Genomic DNA, 24,005 nt, shown 5'->3' on the forward strand with positions numbered 1-24,005 from the left:
GGGGATTGTCGATCCGTTACGTTGGTTGTTGTGTGAAAAATTCCAGAAACGTCAAAACAAACAAGATGGGGCAAAGTGACGACCCATACGCACAAGTTTGCAAGGGAAAATTGCAATTAAAAGGTGATAACAGCATTAAAAAGAAAAAGAAGAAGAAAGATAAGAAGTTGTTAGAGCAAGTGAGCAAAATTGTCGAAAGTGAGACACCGGAATCAAAGCCTGCGAGGCAAAAAACAAAAGCCGAACTTGCGTTCTTAAAACAGCAAGAAAAAATGGTAAATAAATCACATTTCGTGTTAAATTTGTTGCCTGATTGTTACAATTTGCAGCAAACTCAACGCATCTTGGAAAAAGCGTCAATGACACACAAAGAAAGAGTAGAAAAATTCAACCAACACTTGGACGGGCTCACGGAACACTTTGACATACCTAAGGTCTCTTGGACTAAGTAAAATATTTATTTAAATAAACTTCTTATTTACACTAGTGTGATCAAGGATTTTCTTCAAATTCCTTGCAAAACTCTCATTTGAGAATTTCTCCTGCAACACTTTGCGCCCCTTGAGCCCCATTGCCTTGTTATCCGACTTGAATATCCTGTACATGAATTGCGCTAAACTGTCGGGGGTCGGTTCGCATAAATAGCCCGTGTTTCCGTGGTCGACTGTCTCTCGGGGGCCCCCACTGTTGCACGCAATGACGGGCTTAGCCACCGTCATTGCCTCGAGGGGGACAATGCCGAAGTGCTCCTTCACGGGCGTGTAAACGAGGCAGTCACACGCCATCAGAAGTTCCGTCTTGACGTCATCGGGGGGCGACTTGAGGAAAATAATCTTGTCTTGGAGCCCCTTCTCAGCGACGAGTTTCTCCAAGTCGGTGAAATAACTGGCGTTTATGGACGATTGGGGGTCGTAGCCCCCGGCCATAACCAAGAAAATGCCTTTACGTTCATTTTCCGAGGTGATTCTTTGCAAAATTTCCATCGCATTGATGGCCAAGTCCAGTTTCTTGGCGGGATGGAAGCGGTTGATGGAGAGGAAGACACAGGCGGCGTTTTGGGGTATTTCTGGGATTATTTGGTGGATTGGTCTGGGGTTTTTGGTGTTTTTGACGGCTTCTAAGAACGAGGAGGCCACTGTGGGGTACACCACTTGTACAGTCTTTGTGATTTGGGGGAAAGTCTCCCGGAAGACCGAAGCCGTGTACTCACTATTCACTAGAATGATATCAGCCCGAGCTGTGGACTTTAACTCCAACCAGTTTATGGGCTTCCTGTAGAAATTTTTTAAGGCCCCCCCTGGCGCACTGGCGAGCAAGTCCGGGTGGTGACAATAATAGATAACTTTTTCGCCGAATAATTTCAAAATTGGCACAGCCATAGGGATTAAGTCCACAAAGTACACGTCAGGCTTTTGAGTGGTACGGTAGAAAATTGCGTAGACTAGTGTTAAATAAATCATTCTGATGTAAGCGCACAGTGCTTGGAACCTTCCGAAGAGGTGTCTCGGAAGCCAGTCGCCGTACACTTGAACGGGGAACTCCCCATTCTTGAGCTCCTCAAAAGCGTGGTTTTTGTCGAAATGGTTGGTTAGAAGAATTATTTCGTTTCCTTGTTTAGATAAGGCACTCGCGACGTCTAAAACTAACCGTTCCGCACCCCCTATTCCCAAATCAGGGTGAATAAAAGCTACTTTTCGTTTCGGCATTGTTTAAGTGAGGTTATCTCATTTTTGACAGCGTTAAATCAGTGGCACCAACCATACAGAATACAGAACTTAAAAATCCTGATTTAAATTAAATTAGGACAACTTCCACCGACTTTTTGTTTCAGTTCAATATTCCTTCTTTATTTCATCTCCTTGTTCCAATTATGGTGTTTTTCATGTAACAAATCGTCCATGGGGTAGAAAAATTGAAGATGAGAGAGACGCAACATAAACAAAGACAGACTTAATCAATTTATGAATTAACGTAAAGTGATTGTAAGATTTGTAAGCACTTTGATTGGGCCGTTTGAGGTCGGCCATTAGAATTTTGGAGAAAACCAATCACTTCAAATTTTTTGATTCATTGAAAAATTGTATTTTTGAATCTGATTGGTCCATTTCAGGTCGGCCATTATAATATAAAGTGAGAAACCAATCATTTTAAATAGTCATTCACTAATTTGATGTGAATGGTTAGTTTAAATTTGAAAGCAGACAATAAATAAACATTGTTTATTTTGTTTTGTGTTAAACGGCTTTTCTTAATGCTTCCCTGAATCAAAATTTTAGTGAAAAACTTGGTAGCAGCTTATCTCAATTGCCACAAATTTGTTTTTCTTATTTCTTGGAAAATATAATTACCTTCAAGTTAAAAAACAAAAATAAAATAAAGAATGAAATATCAACAAAAGTTAAAAATAAGTTAATTGCTAAAGTGAGAGTGAAGTGACCTACGGCAATAAAACATAGAACCGATTTATAGAAAGCGTTGCTGAAATTTAAATTGTTGTTGAAACTTAACAACGCGAATGGACCAATTACATTTGTTCAATTTGGTCACGTGATCAGTTTAATTGCGAAATTAATGACGCTTGTATAAATCGGGCTAAGGGTCGGTTTATAGAAGCGTCATTAAGTTAATCTGAAATTAAATGTAATTTGATTAGTCCATTCGCGTTGTTAGCTTTTAACAAGGAATTAAATTTATTTACGGCGACAATTAGTATGCATTTGTACAATTGTTAATAGCATGATGTATTTTTATAATTGTAATTAATTTGTAAGTTAGTTTATTTAGAAAAAAAAACTTAAAAAAATCGTCTTGAAATCTAGGAACAAAAGAGAGCTTTAGACTCTCATTTCCTTAGGAAACATTTTCGGACGAAAAAAATATGAGAACATTTTTTTTTTCTTAATTTGACCTAGGAAATCTCCCTCCCCCCCCAAAATCTTTCAAGGATTTTTCGGATATCTTTTTCATTTTATTTTTTACGATCCCAAAAAAATCAGTACCTGTATACCTAACTTCGATTGCATTTTCCATAAAAAAAACTTAAGAACCAGTTCTTATTTGGTATAACATTTTGGAAACATTAACTTATGGACGCTAGAGGGCAGGGAATTGTATTAAAGTGGTGAATGTTATGTCATTTTATTGTCATTTTACCACTTTTAACAGCTATGCAATAATTGAAATATTTACATCAATGTGTGATCTTCGAATGTTATAAATTACATGCAATATACATCGACCTCGTAAAATAGACATGAAGATTATCTAACAATCGTGAATTGCCACAATGAGAGAACTATGTACAAAAAAATGGCACGAATTAGTTTGTTTATTATAAATAAAAATATATACACAATTATTTCACGCGCAAAGCTTGGTACATTCAGTCAACAGATATGCTTGAAGTGAATGAAAACTAATCTAAATATTTCGAACACCTATTAAGCTCACATCGTGGACGTAAGGAATAAAACTATTGCACAATCATGTTCTAGCTAAAACACTCCAACATGAAAAATGGACAACGCCTCAAAAACTCATAATTGATTTCAATTTTAGAATAGTATTGCCTAAAATTCAACCGTGATATGTCATTTCATAAAAATTACCATTTATTATCTCCAAGATTGTTCTAATTTAATATCACACCGACTTATCCAAATAAGTACAACAATTCACGCTGGCGAATCGGACAAATCCTCCTTCAACCAATTGGGAATATTCCTCAACCCGATCCGCTTCATCAGCTTGACCAGGGCCGTGTTATGGCTCAGATAATACCTCTGCAACAACTTGAGCGACTTCTCCTCCATGGGAGGGTACTGCCGCCCCTTGCTCCGCCCCAAGCACTTGGTGTGATCCCCACTGACCACCTGGCAATAGAACCCCTTCTTCGGATCGAACCGCAGGTGCTCCGTGTAGTTGAAAAAGGGCGTTATTTTCAAAAACTTTTGCATTTCGTTCATGACCTCGACCGGGTTCGACTTCAGCTCGTCTCCGTCGATTATGTGCAACGCCTGGAGCTGGAAAAACGTCAGCCAGCGCTCCAAATGCTGCGCGTATTTCCCCGGGTTAAGGCACCGATTTCGGAGGTCTCGCAGCGGCTTGGGGGCCGTGTCGCTCGCTGTAATCACCTGGTGGAAGCTGTAGTTGTTGGCGATGATGTCGCCGTGAGCTTTCGTGTGCTGGTACCACGAGTACGCCCTTTTGGCGGGCGAAATCAAAATCGTCACGAGTTTTGCACGCGGGAGGAGGGCGTGCACTCGCTTCGGGACCAACTCGCCGTCGAAGTACGTCGCACTCTTCTCGAAGTAGTAGTGCGACGAGTTGGAGTCCACGGGGAAAAAATTCATGTACCTACGGGGCATCAAAGGCATTGGCAACTTTATCGTAAATAACTGTACTAGATAAATGAAAAATTATAGTGAAAACCGGTCGATTTTTGATTAAAATTAAAATTTTGAATAATATGTATTTAATTAGAATACATTTTTTTCCCAGTTTGCAGTTTAACCTAATTATAAATTCAAATGAGCGTTATAGTGTTTTAGGTCCAAATGGAATTGTTTGGAAAAAATAGAGAAATGCTGTGTTCTTAAAAGGCTGGGAAAAACTGCTGATTAAAACATTCAAGGAAACCCGGGAAAAAATATAAAAACCTAAAATTGTCGCCTACAAAACGCTGCGAATACCGTTGAAGATACAAAAAAAAATATCGTCAATTTGATCACACAATGCATGTATCAGTTAGCTCTTTTAAAGCAATAAAGGAGTACATGTGTTGGAGAAGAATAATAAATACAGCAAAGAAAATTACAGTGTAAGCTCGATTATGTGAACTAACTAAAACCAGAAGTGTTCATAACATCGACAAAGTTCACTCAACTGAATTTAGTTTTTGTTAAACTGTCTATTGCGTAACTAACATAAAAAGCAGTAACTAATAAACATTGAACTAATTAATTAGTAATAGCAAAATATTTAGTAAGTTTAGAATATGTAACTAATTTTTAAGACTACGTTTTTTCACTCAAAATTAAAAATTTGTCGAAAGCTAAAACGGCTTGAATTCAGTTAGGTTTTTTTGTTTGTTTTATGAAAGGTATTTGAACTTATGTCATTTTCTTCGTCTGTATTTTCTCTTCGTTTCCTTTGTTATCGTGGATATTTATTCTTATTCTAATCTTCAATATCTTGCTTGATACTCGTTTATCATTTTTCTGCACAGATTTTTATCGAGCAAAAGCTTAATTACATCTTTAGCTTTTTTATTTCTTTAGTTTAACATTTGTTTACTCGCATTTCTTATAAACACTTGGTAGAAGATCTCTCTCCAATATATCTTCTTTGAATTCGAGAAAAACTGAATGTAAGGTATTTACACTAACTGGATATTTGACAAAATAGTGGGACATTCACTTAATCGAGCTTCTTACTTTTGGATTTATTTAGTTGATGAAACTTCAGGTATAATTTTCTGTTTAGTATTTCAGCAATACTTTTGTGGAGAGCCAATTAATCCATTCATTAAAAAAATAATTTTAAAGAGGGAAAAACCTGACTTTCCCACATTCTGCAATATAATAGGCTGAGTTTACTTACTAAAAGTACATTTTTACTATACTCAACAACTAATAAACACACAGAGTTCCGTGTTTAATATTAAATATCTTATTTCTCTTTCTACAGTGTTTATACAATTCATAATTAATCAATTAATATTGAGTCACTGAAAATTATTTTTCTCTTATTACTTCTAATGACATTCTGAAACAATCGGCGTGTATTGTTGTACAAAAACTACATAGAAAATGTTGTTATCTCTCTAAAAAAATCAAGATTAGGTTTATGCATTGTGTAGCTCACACAATCGTAATACAGTTTTAAATTCTCGACAAACTTGAATAGTACCTAACAAAATTTAATTGAAGACTACGAATTAAATTGAATGTGAGATACACAGATTCTTTCGTGTTTTCTTTTTTGAGGCAAGCGACAATTTTTTACGTAATTCTTGGACAAAATGGCATTCAACCATCGTTTATGTCCTTTACCCTGGAACCACTTTAAAGTAAAAACAGAAAAGAAGGAATCTCAAATGAGTCGAAAGTTTGTCTAAAATTCATGCATGAGAAAAAAAAGTATTCAATGAAACAGACAGTTTTCTGTATGATTTATTATTATTTGAAGCTTTAGTAATAATATACTTTCAACAGGCACATCCTGTATAAAGATTATTATTATTACTATTACACCGTTTCCAATTGTATTTTATAAAATACATCATTTGTAGATCAAAACGCGTAATTTTTAATTATAAGCAAAAACTTTCTGAAATAGATATATTTTCTAAAATAATATAGAATTGACTATTCTGAAATTAATCTGATACAGTCCGAACTACAAAGGGAAAATGTATATGTAGAACTTCGTTAACTCAACTGTAAGTCTATTCTAATCCAAAGCTGTATTTATATAGTCATCTTTTTGCGGCAATAACTATTATTAAAAAAAATATTAAAAAAAACTATGGTACATGTTTTTTTTATGAAAAACAGAATTTTTGATTACGTATAATATTACTTTTTTAGACCTTCGACCGTTTGAATAATTATACATTTACATAATGTATTAGCGCCTGATTACACCCCTGTTTTAAAACAGGGGTAATTAATTACAGGCACAAAAAAGTGTAATAACAGTAAACTATTTTTAAACATTAAATTCACTAAACTTATTTTAGTTGGCAGACATTAGTCTAACACCTATCTATTATTTAAATTAAAAGCTTACTTTGTAGTTTGTACTGTATAAAAAGAGACAAATCTAGATTTAAACTTCAATTTCGGATAAACTTTTACATGACATTTAAGAGAATATGCGAGTATAATTTACTTGTCTTTTCATTGGTAATGAATAATCATATAAGTGACAAAAGTTATAATATATATAATTTTTAAATTTTAAACTGCTCTAGATCGTAAACGGTTAAAGATGTAAAATTTTTCTATATACCTGTAGAGAATTTAATTCTTTACGATTTGTTTATTTATATTTTTTTAATAATTTTTACGGTTTCAAGCACATATGTCTATTTTTTATGTTTTCTGTAAAAAAATTTAACACAAAAGTAAGGACTCGGCTGCGCCTCGACTCACCAATCTAATCCTCTGAGGTAGTTGTGCGCGTTGAAGAACTGGATCTCTTCGAAGGTGTCCGGACTTGGAAGATTGCTAGCAATCGCCGGATGTAAAGACAGAAAAGTGTACAGGGCCGTAGTGCCGGTTTTTTGCGGCCCAATCACTAGAAATTTCGGTAGAGAATCGCACGATTTGTTCTTGGACCAGATTTTTTGGTGACGTTGATCATCGCATGGATTCTACAGAAAACTGTAATTTATTTCGAAAAAATTTTGGCAGACTTACCCCCCACACGGGATCCGATTCGCCAGGGTATAACTTGAAATAGCTTTCGGCTAGTTGGAGAGGTGGCGCTGAACTTAGTTTAATATTGGTCCAACATTGTATAAACTTTATTACAGATTCGAAAGTGTATAAACCTAGTCTATCGTTTCCGTAGTTCGACATGTGAGTCATAAAAATATTAATCTGGAAATTAAGAATCAATTTTTGTTTTTTTTAATGTTGGGGGACGTACAGGATTGTATACAATTGTTTGAAATAATTCGCCTCCTTGTATCGATTCGTCTAGTTTTTCTCTACCACCGGGATATTTCTCAATGAGCATGGTGTGGGTAAATAGACCGCAAGTCTGGCGAGGCAAAACCATGATATTCCGATGAATAAAGCCCCTCCGTAACCTATAAATTGTTTGTAAATAACTTTAAAACAATTTTTTTTTTCAAAATTTTGATTAATTTTTTTACAAAATCTAGAAAAAAGTGAATATAAGGCCTAATGTTCGGACACTTTTGTTTAAATTTTTCGAGAAAGAAAATAGTTTATTATACCTAAAAAATGAAAACCTGTTAACACTTTAAAAAAGGGAAAATTAAAAGCATGTTCGATATAATAATATTGCCATTTTCTTGATGTTTTTAACAACATTTTGCGAAATAATTGCATTTTGATTTGAAAAATGCCCCAAAAGGACAAAAAATAATACGATCATCTTCGCCTAAACTTTATGTTTATGCTATATTTTTCAAAAGAAGTCTAGGTTTCGGTTTTTATTGTGAAAACGTGCCATTCATAGATTAATTTTTTTAACTTTATTGATTTTTTTGCTTATTTCTTGCCACAAAATTTCGAGAGGAAATCGGAGTACAAAATAGAAGAAATTTTGAAGAAATCAAAGGAAATATAATGTACAAAATTCGGGGGGCAGTTTACCACTCGGCATATGTTAAAATGCTCCAAAAAAGCTGTATCAATGTTGTTTTTTATTTGATTTGATGATTTTTCTAATAATCTATAAAATTTACTAGTAAAATATTACAAAAAAATGGAAAATAAAATTCTAAAATCTGCTTAAACGTTAAAAGGGTAAAAATAACACAACTTATCATTTTCGCTTTATTTTTTGACGAAATTTTGATCAAAAATCAACTAAAAAAATATAGTGAAAAACAAAATAATATCAATGGGAAGAAATAAAATTGATTCTTTTCTCTCAAATTTTATTATATTCTTTCGGTGAATAATATAATAATTATTTGGCCACCTTCAGATTAGTTACACATTTTTTTATTCGCCACCATTTTATAAAAAAATAAATAATTATTTATATTTATTATAATAATTGTTTATAAATAATTATTGGCCGAAATATGTAGCGTCTGAATAGCATTCAGGAGAGAAAAAGGCCAGTTTTATTTCTTCACATTACATAATGACATAACTATCTCTCAAAAAAAAGATTAAGATAAAATTTAAAAAATATATCGATTTCGAGGTAAATGCGTGATTCTTTGGGCAATTTTAGCAAAATTTTTGGAAAAAAACATCTTACTTGAATAACCTAAAAAGGCAAAAGCACAAAATCTTGCACAAAACGCACAAAAAACAAAAAATAATTTTAAGTTAATTTACTAATTTTTCACTTTAGATATCACACAAAAAATTGTTTTGACTTGGTATTTTTGCTTTGGTTTATATTACTTCAAAAACATGCTTTAACATCGCAAAAAGGCAAATTTAACATCACTTTTGACTTAAGTTGTTTATTTTCGGCTCATTGCTAGCGGAACTTTGAAAAATAACTTAAGTTAGTATATTTCAGATTCTTCAATGTTTCTTCTATTTTAAGGTTATTTTTTAAAACTGAAATTACTTTCAAGGTCACAAAATAAGAAACACAAAAAAAGTATGATTTCATAAAAAATAAGATTTTTATAGGAAATGTTCATAAAGTTATAATTAGAGAAAAGGCCTAAGTGCACTATCGAGATTGAGCAAAGATATTGCAAAAATCTAAAAGCCCGTTTTATGGATAAATTGCTAAATTGTTTTCTAAATAAATTTGACCTGACCTGACCTAAAATTAAATTGGCAGCGGTGAATAATAATCGATAAATAATTACAGAATCTATTGGGAACACTTCATTCTTTTAGTTTATTTATTTTGCAAGAACTTGGTAAAATAATCCCAAAAATCACAAAATAAACTGGTAAGGCCTTGTCGGTCACTTATTCACAGTACCATTTTTTGGCGCGAAATTTGAATTTGTTACCTGGCTGGCCTCAGATGTGGATACTCCTCCGTGGAGGTGACCCTAATATTCCAGACTTTCTTCCACGCCGTGTACAAGAGCTCATGCACCGGATAAACTCCGGAATGATGCGGCGCGACCGAATACCCGGAATCCACCGGAATTCCCTTCTCTTTGGCGAAATTCTTATTCAACACCATATCCTCCATCAACACCGTGAGATTATCATAAAGATGCGGTTGTTGATGGTTCCACATGTGCGAGAACCACATGAACTTATCGACGTTTTCCAAGATGAGATCGTCACCTTTATCCTCCTCGCTATTCCCGTGATAGATGTACTTCCCCGAAAAGCCCAGATTAAATTTAAACCCGGGAATCATCGCTTGAATCCGGGTTTGCGTAGCGATGAGTGCTTTAACGTCCTCGGGACGCAGTCTAGTGCCCACCTCGCCGACGAAGATGTCGTCGATGTCCACCAGGAGGCGGCGGTCGAGGGACAGGGACAACTGCCCATGGCTTAGATAACTAAGAGAGTCGAGGAAGAGGAGACGATGCAGCCAGAATTTTAAACCGGAACCGAAAATAACGCGCTGGATGTTGTCGAAGAGGCCGTGATCCTGGATAACGGTGGGAAGAGGGGTTCGGACGTTACCTGAATCAGTTTTAAAGTAGTATATTTTTGGGGGAAAAATTGGGAGATTTACTTTCAGTAGGTTGGTAATCGTCGTTACGGTGGGCCCATTCCAAGGGCTCGTAGGTGGAATGGTTGGCCTGGAAAACGGTCCAGTCGTTGCCAGGAAGGTCGCCCCAGGCGGTCTCTCCAGCGCGAGTCAGACGCAAAATCTGAGAGGCGGCGTTCAAAGCTGCGTCCTGGGGGCGGGAATCGAGCAAAAGTTAATTAAAAAAATCGGGGCCCTTCAAATTCCAGAATAACTTATAGCAGTTTTAATTTTTTCCAACATTTTTGATTGTTTTTGATGAAAAAGAAATTAAAATAAAAAATAATATCACTAGCATTTACAATTTTTATATTTAGAATAGAATGCCACGGAAGTGTTTGTTGTTATTGATATTTAAATTTGAAATTACTTCTTTAATCCATTACCGTTAAAACATCAAACAGGTAAAATAAGTTGCCAATGCCTTTAAGTAGTGTAATAATTCATCTGCTTTCATATTCATATGCTTTAATAACAACATTATTTTATTACGCAATATTTTATAAAAAAAATCGGTATTTTTTCAAGATTAGGTGCGTAATAATCTCCAGGAATGGAACTCTTATTGTCCTCCAAGAAACTGTGATTTACTCCCTTAGTAGTACAGAACGTTTTAATCGCAAGTCAATTTTAATTCGAGATTAACTTGACATTTGTCAATGCATTTTTAATTGCAACTTAATTCGGATTAGTTTAATTCTGTATTAAATTTTAATTTCGCTTTCTGTAAACCGGCCCTTAAATTACTTTTTGTTGGGATATTTGAAGTCGTTGGTCTATGTCAACAAACCGCAAACTAGAGATGCTTTAAAGTAAAACACTGAGTGCCGCATTAATGAAATAACACCTGATTTATTGCAAAGAGTCACCGAAAATTGGGTTCAGCGAATTCGATCCTGTAGACGAAGCCCAGCCCCAGGTGGCCATTTGGATAATGTGCAATTCAAATAATTGTCATAACTAGTATTTTAAAATATGCATTTATCCATTTATCCTGAATATTCATTTCATTTTAAAAACATATCGTTCTTATGGGAAACCCTTTATTTAATTAATTATTTAAGTTCTATTTTTGTAAAACAATAATACAGGAATTATTGTCCAAAATTAGTGAGATTTAGCTATTTAGAGTCAAAAAAACATAAAACCATTATTTTTGTTGTGCAGTATATACAGGGTGTATAAGAAATACTTGTGTTAATTAACATTTTGCAAAATTTTATTGTTTTTAATTGTTAAATAATTAAATAATTGTTAAAAGATAATCCCATGAATAATAGTAAACCAATTAAATCGACGATTTTGTATTGGTGTTAATAAATTTTCCAATTTTTGTTTATTTTCTTAATTATGGCAACACTATCCGAAAAATGGAACTATTTTGATGCAAACGTATGTACAATCATCCGGGATATCGACTGGCGTCGACAAAATTACAAAATTCATAACAGTTTTCAAGTTATTATCACATGAAGTTTACCTATTTTAGCTTTTGTTAAAAAATTTCTCAAAAACTATTAGTCGCAGGGCAATGATCTTTTTTGAATAAGATAGATAATTAAAAGAGCTTTCTAAGGATAATAACTTGATAGGGTTACGTCTTACAGTTTCGGAGCTATTGCCTAATAAATGCCCCGGGTATCGGAAATCGACCAAAATTTCGACAAAAACCAAATTCCCAAACCTTTTAAAATCGAACCTATTTTTTTCTTGCACTTTTCAGAAACTCTAGAGGGTTTTAAAGTCACAGAAAAGTCGTTCATAAATTTTTTCTTCAGCAAGTTTTAACAAAATTAATTTTTTTAACACAAATTAAATTAGTAGTTTTTATAATTTTAAAACATTACGAAATATGCCACAAACAAAATTCCATAAAAAATTCTGTTCAAAATTTAAATTATGTTGTGTCGCAGGGGCGTTGAATTAAGAAAATTAATAGTATAGCTATCACAAAAAATCTACTAATTGTTTTTGTAAAACTTATTCATACTTAGTAAAATAATGATAAAATACAGAGTGTCCCAGCGTCATGGACTTTGAAATAATTGTATAAATAAAGTAATTTAATTTTTTTGACACGATTTTTAAAAAAACTATTTCACAAAAACTAAGAATCCTAGAAAATTTTTGTTTTTTTTATTTTTTGTTTTTAGTTTTCAAATATTATTAAATTATCTGTCTAAAAACATAATGTTCCAAATGCCTGAAGTTATGACAACTAAAATAAATATTAAAATTGTTGTTATTTTACTGTAATAAACTAATAAATGACGAATAATAAGGGAATATTAAAGTTATTATTTGCTGAAAATTTTTACTTTTCAACCACTGAAAGAATAAATAATAATGTTTTTTTATTTTAAAGTTTTGTTTTAAAGTCAAATATCTTTTGAGTAACCAGAAGAAACTGCCGAAACAATTTAAAAATCTTTTAGATGGGAAAATAAAAAATAGTATGTTCGATTACAAATTTTTAAGTTATTAAACTTTCAATAAACTTTTTAATTGTTTTATCTTATTAATTGCAGTAAGCTAAAAATATATCTTTAAAGTGGTGAAAGTTATAGGTTTCTAGGGTTCATAGTTTATATGTAATACATTTTTTAAAAAGCGTGTTTTCATCAAAAAATCATATTATATTTCAAAATCTAAGAAAAATCGACCAATAAAAAACATCAATATTAAAAACTACATTCAAAAATGACAAAAGTATAGGGTATTCCGTTTAAAAAAACATTAGTTTGTATTGCAGCTAATTTCTGAAAATGAAAACAAAAATAATTTTAGGTGATGCAGGTTAGGTGAGGTTAGCATCTTCGGCTTTTATACTATTATACGAGTTTTATAAGACGTTCTATTGTGGCACAAATGGTTTTGGAGCACGACGAAAGAGTGCCACAATTAAGTCTTGTAAAACTAGCGTAATATATTATTTTTTTAAACTATTTCCTCTTAATTTTGTTAATTATTCGGGCTTTATAATTGTTTAACGTTTAAAGCTCAATAATGGACTTGTTTAACGCGCCGGAACATCTGTATTTAACATAGCTACACATAAATTTTAATGCATAACTTCGTAACGAATATCTTTTCACAAAAAACAAAATCTTCTTTAAAAAAAATGATCCGCTATATTTACAGTTTAGCTCATTGTTTTTCTGTACCTTTAGTTTGAGATTCGTGTGTATGAAGAGCGGAAACCCTTTGAGTTGCGACCCGACAAACGTCTCTTCCTCCGGCGTTATAAACCCTATCATCCCTACATAATACTCCCGACAGTACTTGTCGAGCAGCTCCCTATTCCACTTGTCCATCTGTAGATACTTGTTGAAATTTTCAAAGACGATGACTCCATAGCGGCCCTTGTCGAGATTCGTTAACACGGGCAGGCTTTTCCCGGCGACTTCCACCTTATATCTACAAATAATTTCAGTTTGATTTCGCTCGAATTGGATCCGCAAATTACTTGATTCTGGTGTGGACGAGCAATTCGGCGATATCTCTGCCGAGTTTCGAGTAGATTGTCTCGACGAAAACGAGAACTTTGGGATAGCTGCGAAGTCGGGCCTCGGTTTTGTGGTCGTGATTTTGCGGGATTCGGGGGCCGTTCACAGTGCCACAGCGGATGTTGGGCTCGGGGCGGTTGCTCCTCTGGATCAGACTGAAATCGGGGGGAGTTCACTCCATAACCACGCCATGCTTCGTTAAGCGTGGTTTAGGGAGGAATAAAACGATTTTTGCAACGTCTAGCCGGATGATTTTTATCCACAGACGACGGCTTTTACAATGCAATTATTTTTGGACGTTATCTTATCATCGTCTGACTCCGAACATGTCTCATATGCGTCGCTGCGTATAAAAAACCAGACCAAACATTTTTCGGCAGACAGCAATTGCTCATTTCACTGATAATAATTATTACATTTTTACGTACAATACTGATTAACATATGATATAATACTAATTTATTATTTTTTTTAATGTCTAGTAAGTAATCATTTTACTTTGGTTAAATTTTATGATTTAAAACAAATGATGCTTAAATTATGTTTTAAGCAAAAAATATGTAAAAAAATTGCCAGTCCCTAAAGTATGATTACCCATTATATTTCAATTATTAATTTTTCTTTAATTATAAATTATTCATTGGAGCTAATGACGGATTTTTGAAGAAAACAACATTTACAACATTTAAACACCTCTTGTTTTAGAATGACACAAAACATAATTTCTTGCAGCGTTTAAACATTAATTAATTTTTTAAATAATTAATTTTAATTCTAAGGAAGGACAAAAAAAATCTGAAAAAATTCAGATGCACAAAGAAAAAAATTAAGTATTTACTCGTAATAGCAAACGCTAACTTCCATGTGATTATACTGGTGAAGATGATTTATTTTTTTAATGTCTAGTACGTGTCTTTTGTGTATTTTTTTATGCCAATTCCAAAAATGTACTAAAAAATTGGCCATTACGTCAGGTCTCTGAAAGTATACAGGGTTGCTAAAAAGTATAGATACAGTTAAATATTATAAAAACTATTCATCAAAATTTATTGAAATTTAGTATATACGTAAGAGTATATAAATTGTATCGTTTCAGATGTTTATTAAATTTCTACCTCCATTTGTTCTTCGGATACTTGATTTTTTTAAATAGCAACAAGGGTCAAATTTAATATTTTTGAGAAGAGCATTTTTTTCTAAGTTTTATGGTATAACACATGCATACCTTAATTTAATCGAAACTTAAAAAAGAAATCGAAGATTTTAAAAAATGTAAAATTAATTAATCAAAAAATAAGTAAAAGTTAAAAATTATTGTTAAAAAAAACACTTTTAACTGAAAAAAAACACGTTTTAATTAAGAGATGTTAAACACGGAATACTTGATTTTTATGCTACAAACGATATTCAAAATGATTTCCACTAACTTCTTGGCTTTCTCTCTCCGTGATAAACCAACATGAGAATTTTTTTCGCTCAGTTTTACTTAAATGTACTATTATTAAACTAAATATTGCACCCAAGTTTAATTTTTGGCTAATATACAAGTGACGGATATCGCTAATAACAGTATTTTCAAAGCTAACTTAGTTTTTTTATTCCAGAAAAATTTTTAATTGTTATTTTTTTACATTTTAATAAAAGTAAAGGTGGGTATCATGTTACATCACTAAATTCAGAAAAAAATGCTCTTTTAAAAATGATTAAATTTGACTCTTCGTGGCATTAAAAAAAATAAGTTAGCTTTGTATTTTCAAAATAAATGACGATAAAAATTTGAAAAAGCTCTCAAATGATAGAATTTAAACACTTGTAACTGTTCTGTTAAGGTTTTCTGTTAAACCGCCCTAAAAATATTTAATTGTATCCATACTTTCTAGAGACTCTGTATTTAATTTAACTATACGTGGGCGTATTTGTATTATTACGAATAAAAAAAATATGTTAACTGACATATTAAAACGTGTTTAAGAAGTTGGACAGTGGAATTCAATATGTTTTGATGACTAGTTTTTATAATATTTAACATTTTAGCGCCCCTGTATACATATTTAATTAGTATGGTATAATAAAATTAATTTACTTATTACAAAAAAATTAGTAATTACCCACTACATAAAATAAAATTAATTTGGATTTTATTTATAAAAAAAATAAATTTGTTGTCCAGCGTAATTATTATTTTTTTGTGTAAAAGATTATTTATCTCTGACACAACTGATTAGATTAGATAATCAAATAAAATTTGTACTATAAGTCAAACGGAAAATTGAAAAAAAAATCATCAATCATTGTTATTTACATACGTATTTACTATTTGCGATAAGATTAACGGCTAACGAACGACAAAAATTCTTTAATTGTGAATTTTCAAGTAAGTAATTGTTTCAAAATGCCACGGGACTTGGTAAAAAATTTTACAAAAATGGTCTTCTCAATAAAAAAAAACAAATCCAAGCTTAAAAATTGAGTGTTCAGTTCAAAACAACTGTACTTAAATTTAAAAACGCAACAGTAATTTGGGAATTTTTCGTTGCAATATTTCTGTTGGCAAACGTGCTAAAATGCTCGAAAAATGCAAAACTAATACAATTTTCGACTTAATTTGGTTATTTTCCACTGCAAAATACTGATTTTTCAGCAATACGTAGTGTTTGAATGCCCAAAAATGTAAAAATTTCGAAAAATCTGGTAATAAGTGAGTCCCTGGTTCAAAAATATACGAAATAAACCAAAATACTATAAGCAATTTCGATTTCATTTGGCGATTTTTGTCCAGTTTTAGGCAAATTAAAATTAATTTTTTTTAAAATCTCGAAACTCACAAAAATAACACGATTTTTAGCCAAACTGAATTTTGGACTTGTTTTTGAAAAAAACATTTGCGAAACAATTGCATTCCCAGAGGAAAAATGTGCTAGAATACTCGAAAAAGAAAAATTTTTCGACCCAATTTGATTATTTCTCATTCCAAAATACTGATTTTTCAACGCTCGAGAATGGCAAAAAAGTCGAAATATCACAAAATAATATGAACTTCACTTAATTCTTGTATTTTTTCGGCTTGTTATGATAAAATCTGGTAAAATAAATGAGTCTTTGTTTAAAAAACATACGAAATAAGCTAAAATAACAGCAACGTAGATCAAAATTTGTGATTTTTCCTTCAGTTTTAGATGGATACTAAAAAAATAGCTCAAAAGTATCTTGAAATAGGCAAAAATAACACTGTTATTGGCCTAGTTATGTGAATTTTCGGCGTGGTTTTGTAACAAATTTTGCGAAATAATCACGTTTTCAAAAGCAAAACGTGTTAAAACACCCAAACAAGGCAAAACTAATGTCATTTTCAAATCAATTTGATGAGTTTTCGACCATGTTTAGTGAAAAAATTATGGTTCAAAAACGAATTAAATAAGCTAAAATAACAATATCTATCCGTTAGTGATTTTTGGTCCAATTTGAGCAAATAAATTTAAAAAAAAACAGCTTAAAAATGTCTCTTAAAGTGGGCAAAAATAGCACTAGTTGTGGTCTGACTTTGTAAATTTCCGTTTTTTTTTATTTATGGCAAAGGCAAAACGTTCAAAAACACTCGAAAAAAGAAAAATTAATGTCATTTTCAAATACATTTATCGATATTTCAGCCATGTTTAGTGAAATCTTGAAAAGAAACCATATTAATTAAATGAGACTTTAGTTCAAAAAACGAACGAAATAAACTAAAATATAAGCAATTTCGATCAGATTTAATGATTTTTCGTCCAGTTTTAGCTAAATCAAAAAAATACATGTTTCACTAATGTCTCTCGAAGAGGCAAAAATGAGACTTTTCTATCTGCCTTTTCTGCCTTTGCGAATTTTCAGCTTGTTCTTTCGAAAATTTTGCGAAATAATGGCGTTTCTAAAACCAAAACGCGCTAAAACACTTGAAAAAGACAAAACATAGTTATCATGTCGAACAGGCTTAGTGTAATCCCTTAAAAAATAAAATAAGTGCAGGAAATACTAATTTTTTTAATACTTTAAAAAATTTTTTTAAAACCCCAGTTTTTTATTTTTTACAATCCTCAGCTATAAGAATTTTTACAAAAATTCACCTGTGAATACAAATTTCAATTTTTACGTGAAACTTCTGCTTGAAAACCTAACTTATTATAGGGAAATTTTAAATTTAATAGTTAATGAAATTCGCTAATCATTGATGTTTTTGTCAAACTTATTTTTCAAAGTTGTTAATTACTAAAGAAATTAACGTTGTTTGTCTTAAAAAAATTAACGCTTAGACCATTGTTTTATTATTTTATTAATAATTAGCACTTGGTTCTGCCTGGAAGTACCGCGCGTTTAATTAAATTTCTGATCACAGTGACCCGTGACTTTAAATTAAAGTTAACAACAGTAAAAAATAAATACATTATTCAATGTTGGTTGTAATTTTCATTTGATCGAAAAATTAACAACAGTAGTTAGAAATAAAAATACACAATCTTTGAAAGAAACAAGTTTTTAACAGATCATATAATAAGATAAGTAGTATTTTTTTGAGCGTATGCGTAACCAAATTTAATTTTTCTTGGTAAAAAAGGCCGTCACGGCTTGCTTGTTTCGCGTACCAAGTCATGGGAACCAAAAATTCGTTCGCGCTGTTGGCCATAATTTTTTTTGTAATAATCTTATTTACGGCTTGAGTTCCTCCGAATGCACTCACCGGAATTAATAGGCAATTGAGCGAATGAAAAAATGTGCTTCGAGTTCGATCACCTCATACTCACCCTGTGAGATAGGAGGGCGAGTGCCCTATATACTGCGAGTAGATGATGATGAGTATAATGCTGAGTAAAATGACGAAGACGACGCATTTTTTGAGTGTGGAAGCCTTGTAGGCGCAATGGTGTTTGTGTCTCAGCTTGCGCAAGACCTTGTGTATCTTGGGGACCCCCAGCAGGGGCCTGATGTCTTCTCCCATCACCGATTGACTTGCATATGAGGTATCTCGAGGAATATGGCACTAAGACTACGGAATGTTATACAGAGCGTTAGCTCGCGACGTTAGTCCTCCATTTACTGTGCTTCCAGAGACTACACAACACATGTACTCTTGCCATTTTTCTCCAGCACTGCACTCTCGACATGATCACTTTTTGCGTGGTGAATGCATTTCAAATACATCACTCGTCTGTCGTGCTTCGCCCCTGAAACAGCACCACAAATGACAATATAACCTCCAAATCCAAGTGCCACAAACACTCGCTGCTTCACTCTGAGACACGCAAACACACGCCAGGAACAATTTCCCGGCGGATTCCCCACGCGAATTTACCTATTTATTTCAAAAATCACATTTTATTTTCGTGAAACAGTGGCGGGAAGTTAGCTACAGCACTTGACAGCACGACGGTCCAAATGCGACTAACTTCGTGTCGGTCGGGTTCGGGGGCTCAATAACAATAAAATTGTACAGACGCACTACATTAAAATAAATTTATTATCATAATATTCGTTACCACACTCATTTAGTAATTTATTTGTTAGTCGAAAAAATTTGAACCAATTTCGCTCTTCCGGACTTAATCTTTTGTCTAGTATGGGGGCACATATGTTATGTTTACACTCCCATTTCACTGTAATCTCACGATTGGCGTAATAAAATTTTTATCACTGTTTATTTGAATTTGAATGGAAAAAATGCGTCCAGAGCGGGCAGATCAAAGGAGGCTGTGACCGAATTTCGGACACCAGTGGCGTACTGGGTCAAAATTCAATTAAATTTATAAATTAAAAAAAAAACTGTGATAAGAGTTTCTTCGAATCATAATCTTTATGCAAAGCTAAAACAGACAGTAAATAACATTCATTTCACGTGTGGAGATATTCAAGGCCATTGTAATGGATTTGAAGTGTTCGAAAAAATTACCGAAATTTTAGCTAGGGCGGATCCAGGAGGGGGGCAGGGGGCCAGCCCTCCCCAAACTTGATTTTTTTAATATTTCAATTATAAAAGCTTAATAAACAAATGTTTTTTAATTAATAATATAATTATCATGAAATCATTTTATTGCACATTTATTAATGAATTAATAACAACATTATTATAATTTACTTAATAAAATACTAAAGAAATAAGATTATCGAAAAGTAAAACAATAAAGCTGTATTATGTGTTGTATGTTTTTTTAATTTTTAAAATGTGTGTTGTTTTTTCAATGAAATCTAATTATTTCAAAAACTTTTATCAAAATCTACTAGTAAAAAAACATTATGATTATCACGTGTGGATATATTCAAGGTCATTGTAAAGGATTTGAAGTGTTCGAGAAAATTACCGAAATTTTAGCTAGGGCGGATCTAGGAGGGGGGCAGGGGGCCAGCCCTCTCCAAACTTGAATTTTTTAATATTTTAACTATAAAAGCTTAATAAACAAATGTTTTTTTTAAATAATAACATAAGCATTATGAAGTCTTTTTAATGCACATTTATTAATGAATTTTTAAGAACATTAATTATTTAATTATTAATTATTAATTACTTAGTAAAATACTAAAGAAATAAGATTATCGAAAGATACACAATAAAGTTGTGTTATGTGTTGTATTTTTTTTAATTTTTAAAAAGTGTGTGTTCTTTTCGTTAATGAAATTCAATTATTTCAAAAACTTTTACCAAAATCTACTAGTAAAAAAACATTATTATTGCCAAAAGAATTACGTATATCCAAAAATGCACAAAATACAGATAGAATAGAAAAAATGTTTTATTTGTTCAGCTCTGTTACCTCTTAAAATTAACACAGGTATTTCTGATACACCCTGTAGAATGTTTTATCTAAAAAAATGTAAATTTGCATTGTAACATTTTTAGAATACAAAATTTTTTGGTTTTAACTTTTGAACAAATTTATTTAAATTTTTAACATGCCGTAAAAGTAAAAGTTTTATTCTAAAATTTTTTGCTCCCCTTCCCCTCAAAATTAATTTCTGGATCCGCCCCTGAATTCTAGTGTTACTTTTAAATTTTACATAATTCTCCCCAAAAAACATAAAACTTGCTTTCATAATTTTGTATTTTCGGTTTAATTTTAGAAAACCGTGTTGTGGACATCAGTGGCGTGCGCCAAAATCGGAAGTGGTTTTAAATTTCCGCATTTTATCTTAATTGTCCCCAACTGGTAGTAAATCGAATTGAATTCGGTTCACGTAGGAGAAGCTTCAAGGTCGTTCATTACAAAGGAGAGATTTATCCGAGCTGACAGGAGGAAATTGCAAAACAATTGCATTGTGCAGTTGTGCAAACTTTGTAAAAATTCTCCCTAAACGCCGACTTGTTAAATTGAGCAAATAAATGCGATAATAACTCTCCCTCATGCCAGTTGCAGGTTGCATGCTCGTGACGTAAATGTGCTTCAGATTCGCTTTATCAAACAATTATGCAATGTATTCTTCAGCAGGTCCTCAAAGATCATGGCCTACTTTCTCATCACTGACGAAGAATTAATCTTCATTCAAGGCGAATGAATGGCAACGACCGATCGATTTGTGGCCTTCCGGATTGATTATTTTATCATTCAATGGAGAGATTCATTGATATTCCAAACGAGTCGGCGATTATTTAATCGAAAGACTATTATTTTGAGTCGGGGAAAAGAGAGTAAAAGAATCTGCGGTTGCGTATCTTGTTAGATAAGTCTGCACTAGTTCAAAAACGTGGGCTGCACTTTTATGTAAGATGAAGTGTGTTTTGCAATTGGAAAGAAAATACGCAAAATTTCGTGTTTACTTAAATACACATTTTTCACCAATTAACGCAATAAATTTGTTTTGCTTGATCGCCACTGCAATAAAACTCAGTGGAAAATAAACACAAATTAATGAAGTAAACATCTGACCATTTCATGTTCTATTAAACATTTCAAAATGTATCTATTGCTGCCACTGGTACTTCTCTAATGACTTACAATCAAGTCTATTAATTTTTATTCATTTCAAGGAAAATCTAAGTTTCCAAAAATTAAAACAAAAGCGCAGGAAATTTGCACGAGTCACTTTATTAGGTACCACAAAATCTACCGACTGCGCCAATTGAGTTGTCGAAAAAAGTTTTTTAATCTATTTTTCTAATAGATTACAACTATCGCTGAGACAATAATAAACTATGAGTAATTTAATTTTAGAAATGATAATTAAATAATAAAGGAAAATAAAATGTTCTTATCTCTTTTTGAATAGAAAGTGATTTTTTTAAATTATTTCTGGGCCACTTAGAATGAAATAATAAAATGTGATCAATGATCACTTGATCAGATATATCAAAAATAGGTATCTTCTCAACTTTTTTTGATACAATTTAATTACGTTTAGACAAAATGACACTGCTTGTTTATATGGAACATTTGGAAAAAATCGTATTAATAAAAATTAAAAATTAAATGTTCCTCTACTGAACGTACCTAAACTACTTGATAATTTTTTTATGGATTTTTTATATAAAAATATAGCATTTCTTGTGGTAAAATAAGATAAATACATAATATTAAAAAAATTAATGGAATTGAATGTTCTGTACTACCAATATTTAGGTGCATCTTATTGACATGCCCGTTTATTTAAAAGTTTCGTCCTACCAGCAGGACAAGGGGTCTGTCCAGCTGTCCTGTTGAAAGAACGAAGAAATGTCCTACTGGCAGGACAAGTGCCTGGACATTCTATCTATCATTAATGTATTTTTTCTACGAAAATTTAAAGTTTATATGCTCCCTATCTCTCTTATTAATCAATTAATAAATCAAACTATAGAACTTTAGACTCAAATTCCTGCAGTTTTAATAACTTTTCTATTTTAAAGGGAAAGCTATGTTTTTTACTGCATTTTTGGATTGTCTGACTTTTAAAGGAGTTTTTGTCAACTTTTTCTATAATAACTAAATTTAGCTGTTTTCGAAATAATTAGTTTTTTTTTTGAAAATTTTTGGAATTACACTTTTCACTTTAAAAATATCTGCCTTTTTAAAAAATTTTTGGTTTTTAGCTTACTTGAAAGAGAAAGTTTAGATATTTTTCTTGATCTTTTCAAATTTCTAAAAAATGTAAGCAAACCTCAAATTTTTACGGTTAAGGTTTCAGAACTTGAAACACCCATAACTCAAATTTTTTAAATGAAGTGCCACAGTTTTTATTTTACTAAGGGCCGGTTTATAGAAAGCTCTGTTATTATTTAATTCGTTGTTAAAAGTTAACAACGCGAATGGACCGATCACATTTGATCAATTTAGTCACGTGATCAGTTAATCACACATTTAATTGCGAATTAAATTAATGACGCTTCTATAAACCTTAATGGTAGATCATTTAATGTTGCATCGATCTGCATTAACATTCTCTAATTTAAAATATATGTTTTAGTTTCTAATTAACCTTGTATTTTTCTGAGATTTTTTTTGGAATTATCTTAACTCTATCAAAATATATTTGCAATTAGAGGAATTACACTAAAGTTCAAAAAACACGCAAAGATCACATGTGTAAAAGTGTATGTTGGCAATACAAAAATTAAGTAGGAATTACAGGAATTCATTTGGAATTATTGTAATTAATCTGGACTATCATGTAATTTGTTTGGAATTACTGGAATTTCCGTGATTTTTTTTGAAGTTTGTTTTAGTGTTTTATACATTTTTGTTAAGTTAATGGTTCGCTCCAGAAAGTTTCCGCAAAATGGGACTTGAAATTATTATTCGAAAAACATTTTTTTAAACTCCAAAGGCAAGTTTTTCAAATAAAATGCAAAACGTGTTCAAATATGAAAAAAGTGAAAATGTGTTGGACGGTGTAATTGGACGTAACACCCAATACCAATTTTTTTCCACTCGAACGGCGACGTGTTCCAACTTATGGCGGTGCCACGTAAAACCACAATTGACCCATTAAACCATTCCAACCATTAGATAATTCATCATATTTGCAATAAATTTCCCAAAAAAATCATCCACCATTAAAATTGCACAATTCGCCAAAGATATAAATCGCGCTTCAAATATTTCGACTAGTACTAGACAAGATGCAAGTGCTTGTGTTCCTTGTGAGTTGTCCCCCATAAAACTGCAGTGCGAG

General features: G+C 32.1%; 4 protein-coding genes across 7 annotated transcripts in view; 2 read left to right on the forward strand and 2 right to left on the reverse strand.

Moving 5' to 3' along the window:
- Positions 1-24,005, forward strand: part of LOC103312922 (cuticle protein 8) — a 66,111-nt gene that overhangs the window by 40,604 nt on the left and 1,502 nt on the right. The window contains exon 1 of one of the 2 annotated variants that reach the window (XM_008194789.3): positions 23,641-23,973. The exons of the other annotated variant lie outside the window; for it this stretch is intronic. Within the exon in view, the coding sequence (XP_008193011.1) occupies positions 23,953-23,973 (21 nt within the window). The 5' untranslated portion in view covers positions 23,641-23,952. Of the gene's footprint in view, positions 1-23,640; positions 23,974-24,005 lie in introns of those variants that run through there. 2 annotated transcript variants of the gene reach the window in all.
- On the forward strand, positions 66-492 carry LOC103312923 (uncharacterized protein). Its single transcript, XM_008194791.3, has 2 exons — positions 66-275; positions 330-492. Exons 1-2 carry the CDS (start codon positions 66-68, stop codon positions 450-452), a joined length of 333 nt encoding a protein of 110 aa, XP_008193013.1. The 3' UTR covers positions 453-492.
- Positions 438-1,781, reverse strand: Alg2 (ALG2, alpha-1,3/1,6-mannosyltransferase). The gene has a single exon (XM_008194792.3). The coding sequence runs from the start codon at positions 1,704-1,706 to the stop codon at positions 462-464; it is 1,245 nt and encodes a 414-aa protein (XP_008193014.2). The 5' UTR covers positions 1,707-1,781; the 3' UTR covers positions 438-461.
- sfl (sulfateless) lies at positions 3,123-19,652 on the reverse strand. 3 transcript variants are annotated; one of them, XM_064356689.1, is made up of 10 exons: positions 19,406-19,652; positions 18,674-19,093; positions 13,859-14,053; positions 13,557-13,809; positions 10,378-10,543; positions 9,692-10,325; positions 7,657-7,819; positions 7,425-7,607; positions 7,158-7,378; positions 3,123-4,356 (listed from the first exon to the last, which is right to left on the reverse strand). In XM_064356689.1, exons 2-10 carry the CDS (start codon positions 18,865-18,867, stop codon positions 3,675-3,677), a joined length of 2,691 nt encoding a protein of 896 aa, XP_064212759.1. In that variant the 5' UTR covers positions 18,868-19,093; positions 19,406-19,652; the 3' UTR covers positions 3,123-3,674. The 3 variants fall into 3 exon arrangements, with proteins under 3 accessions (XP_064212759.1, XP_008193012.1, XP_064212758.1); XM_008194790.3 differs by lacking the exon at positions 19,406-19,652 and adding an exon at positions 19,222-19,378; XM_064356688.1 differs by lacking the exon at positions 19,406-19,652 and adding an exon at positions 19,147-19,170.

Source organism: Tribolium castaneum, chromosome 5 (assembly GCF_031307605.1).
Source record: "Tribolium castaneum strain GA2 chromosome 5, icTriCast1.1, whole genome shotgun sequence".
Taxonomy (NCBI): Eukaryota; Metazoa; Arthropoda; class Insecta; order Coleoptera; family Tenebrionidae; genus Tribolium; species Tribolium castaneum.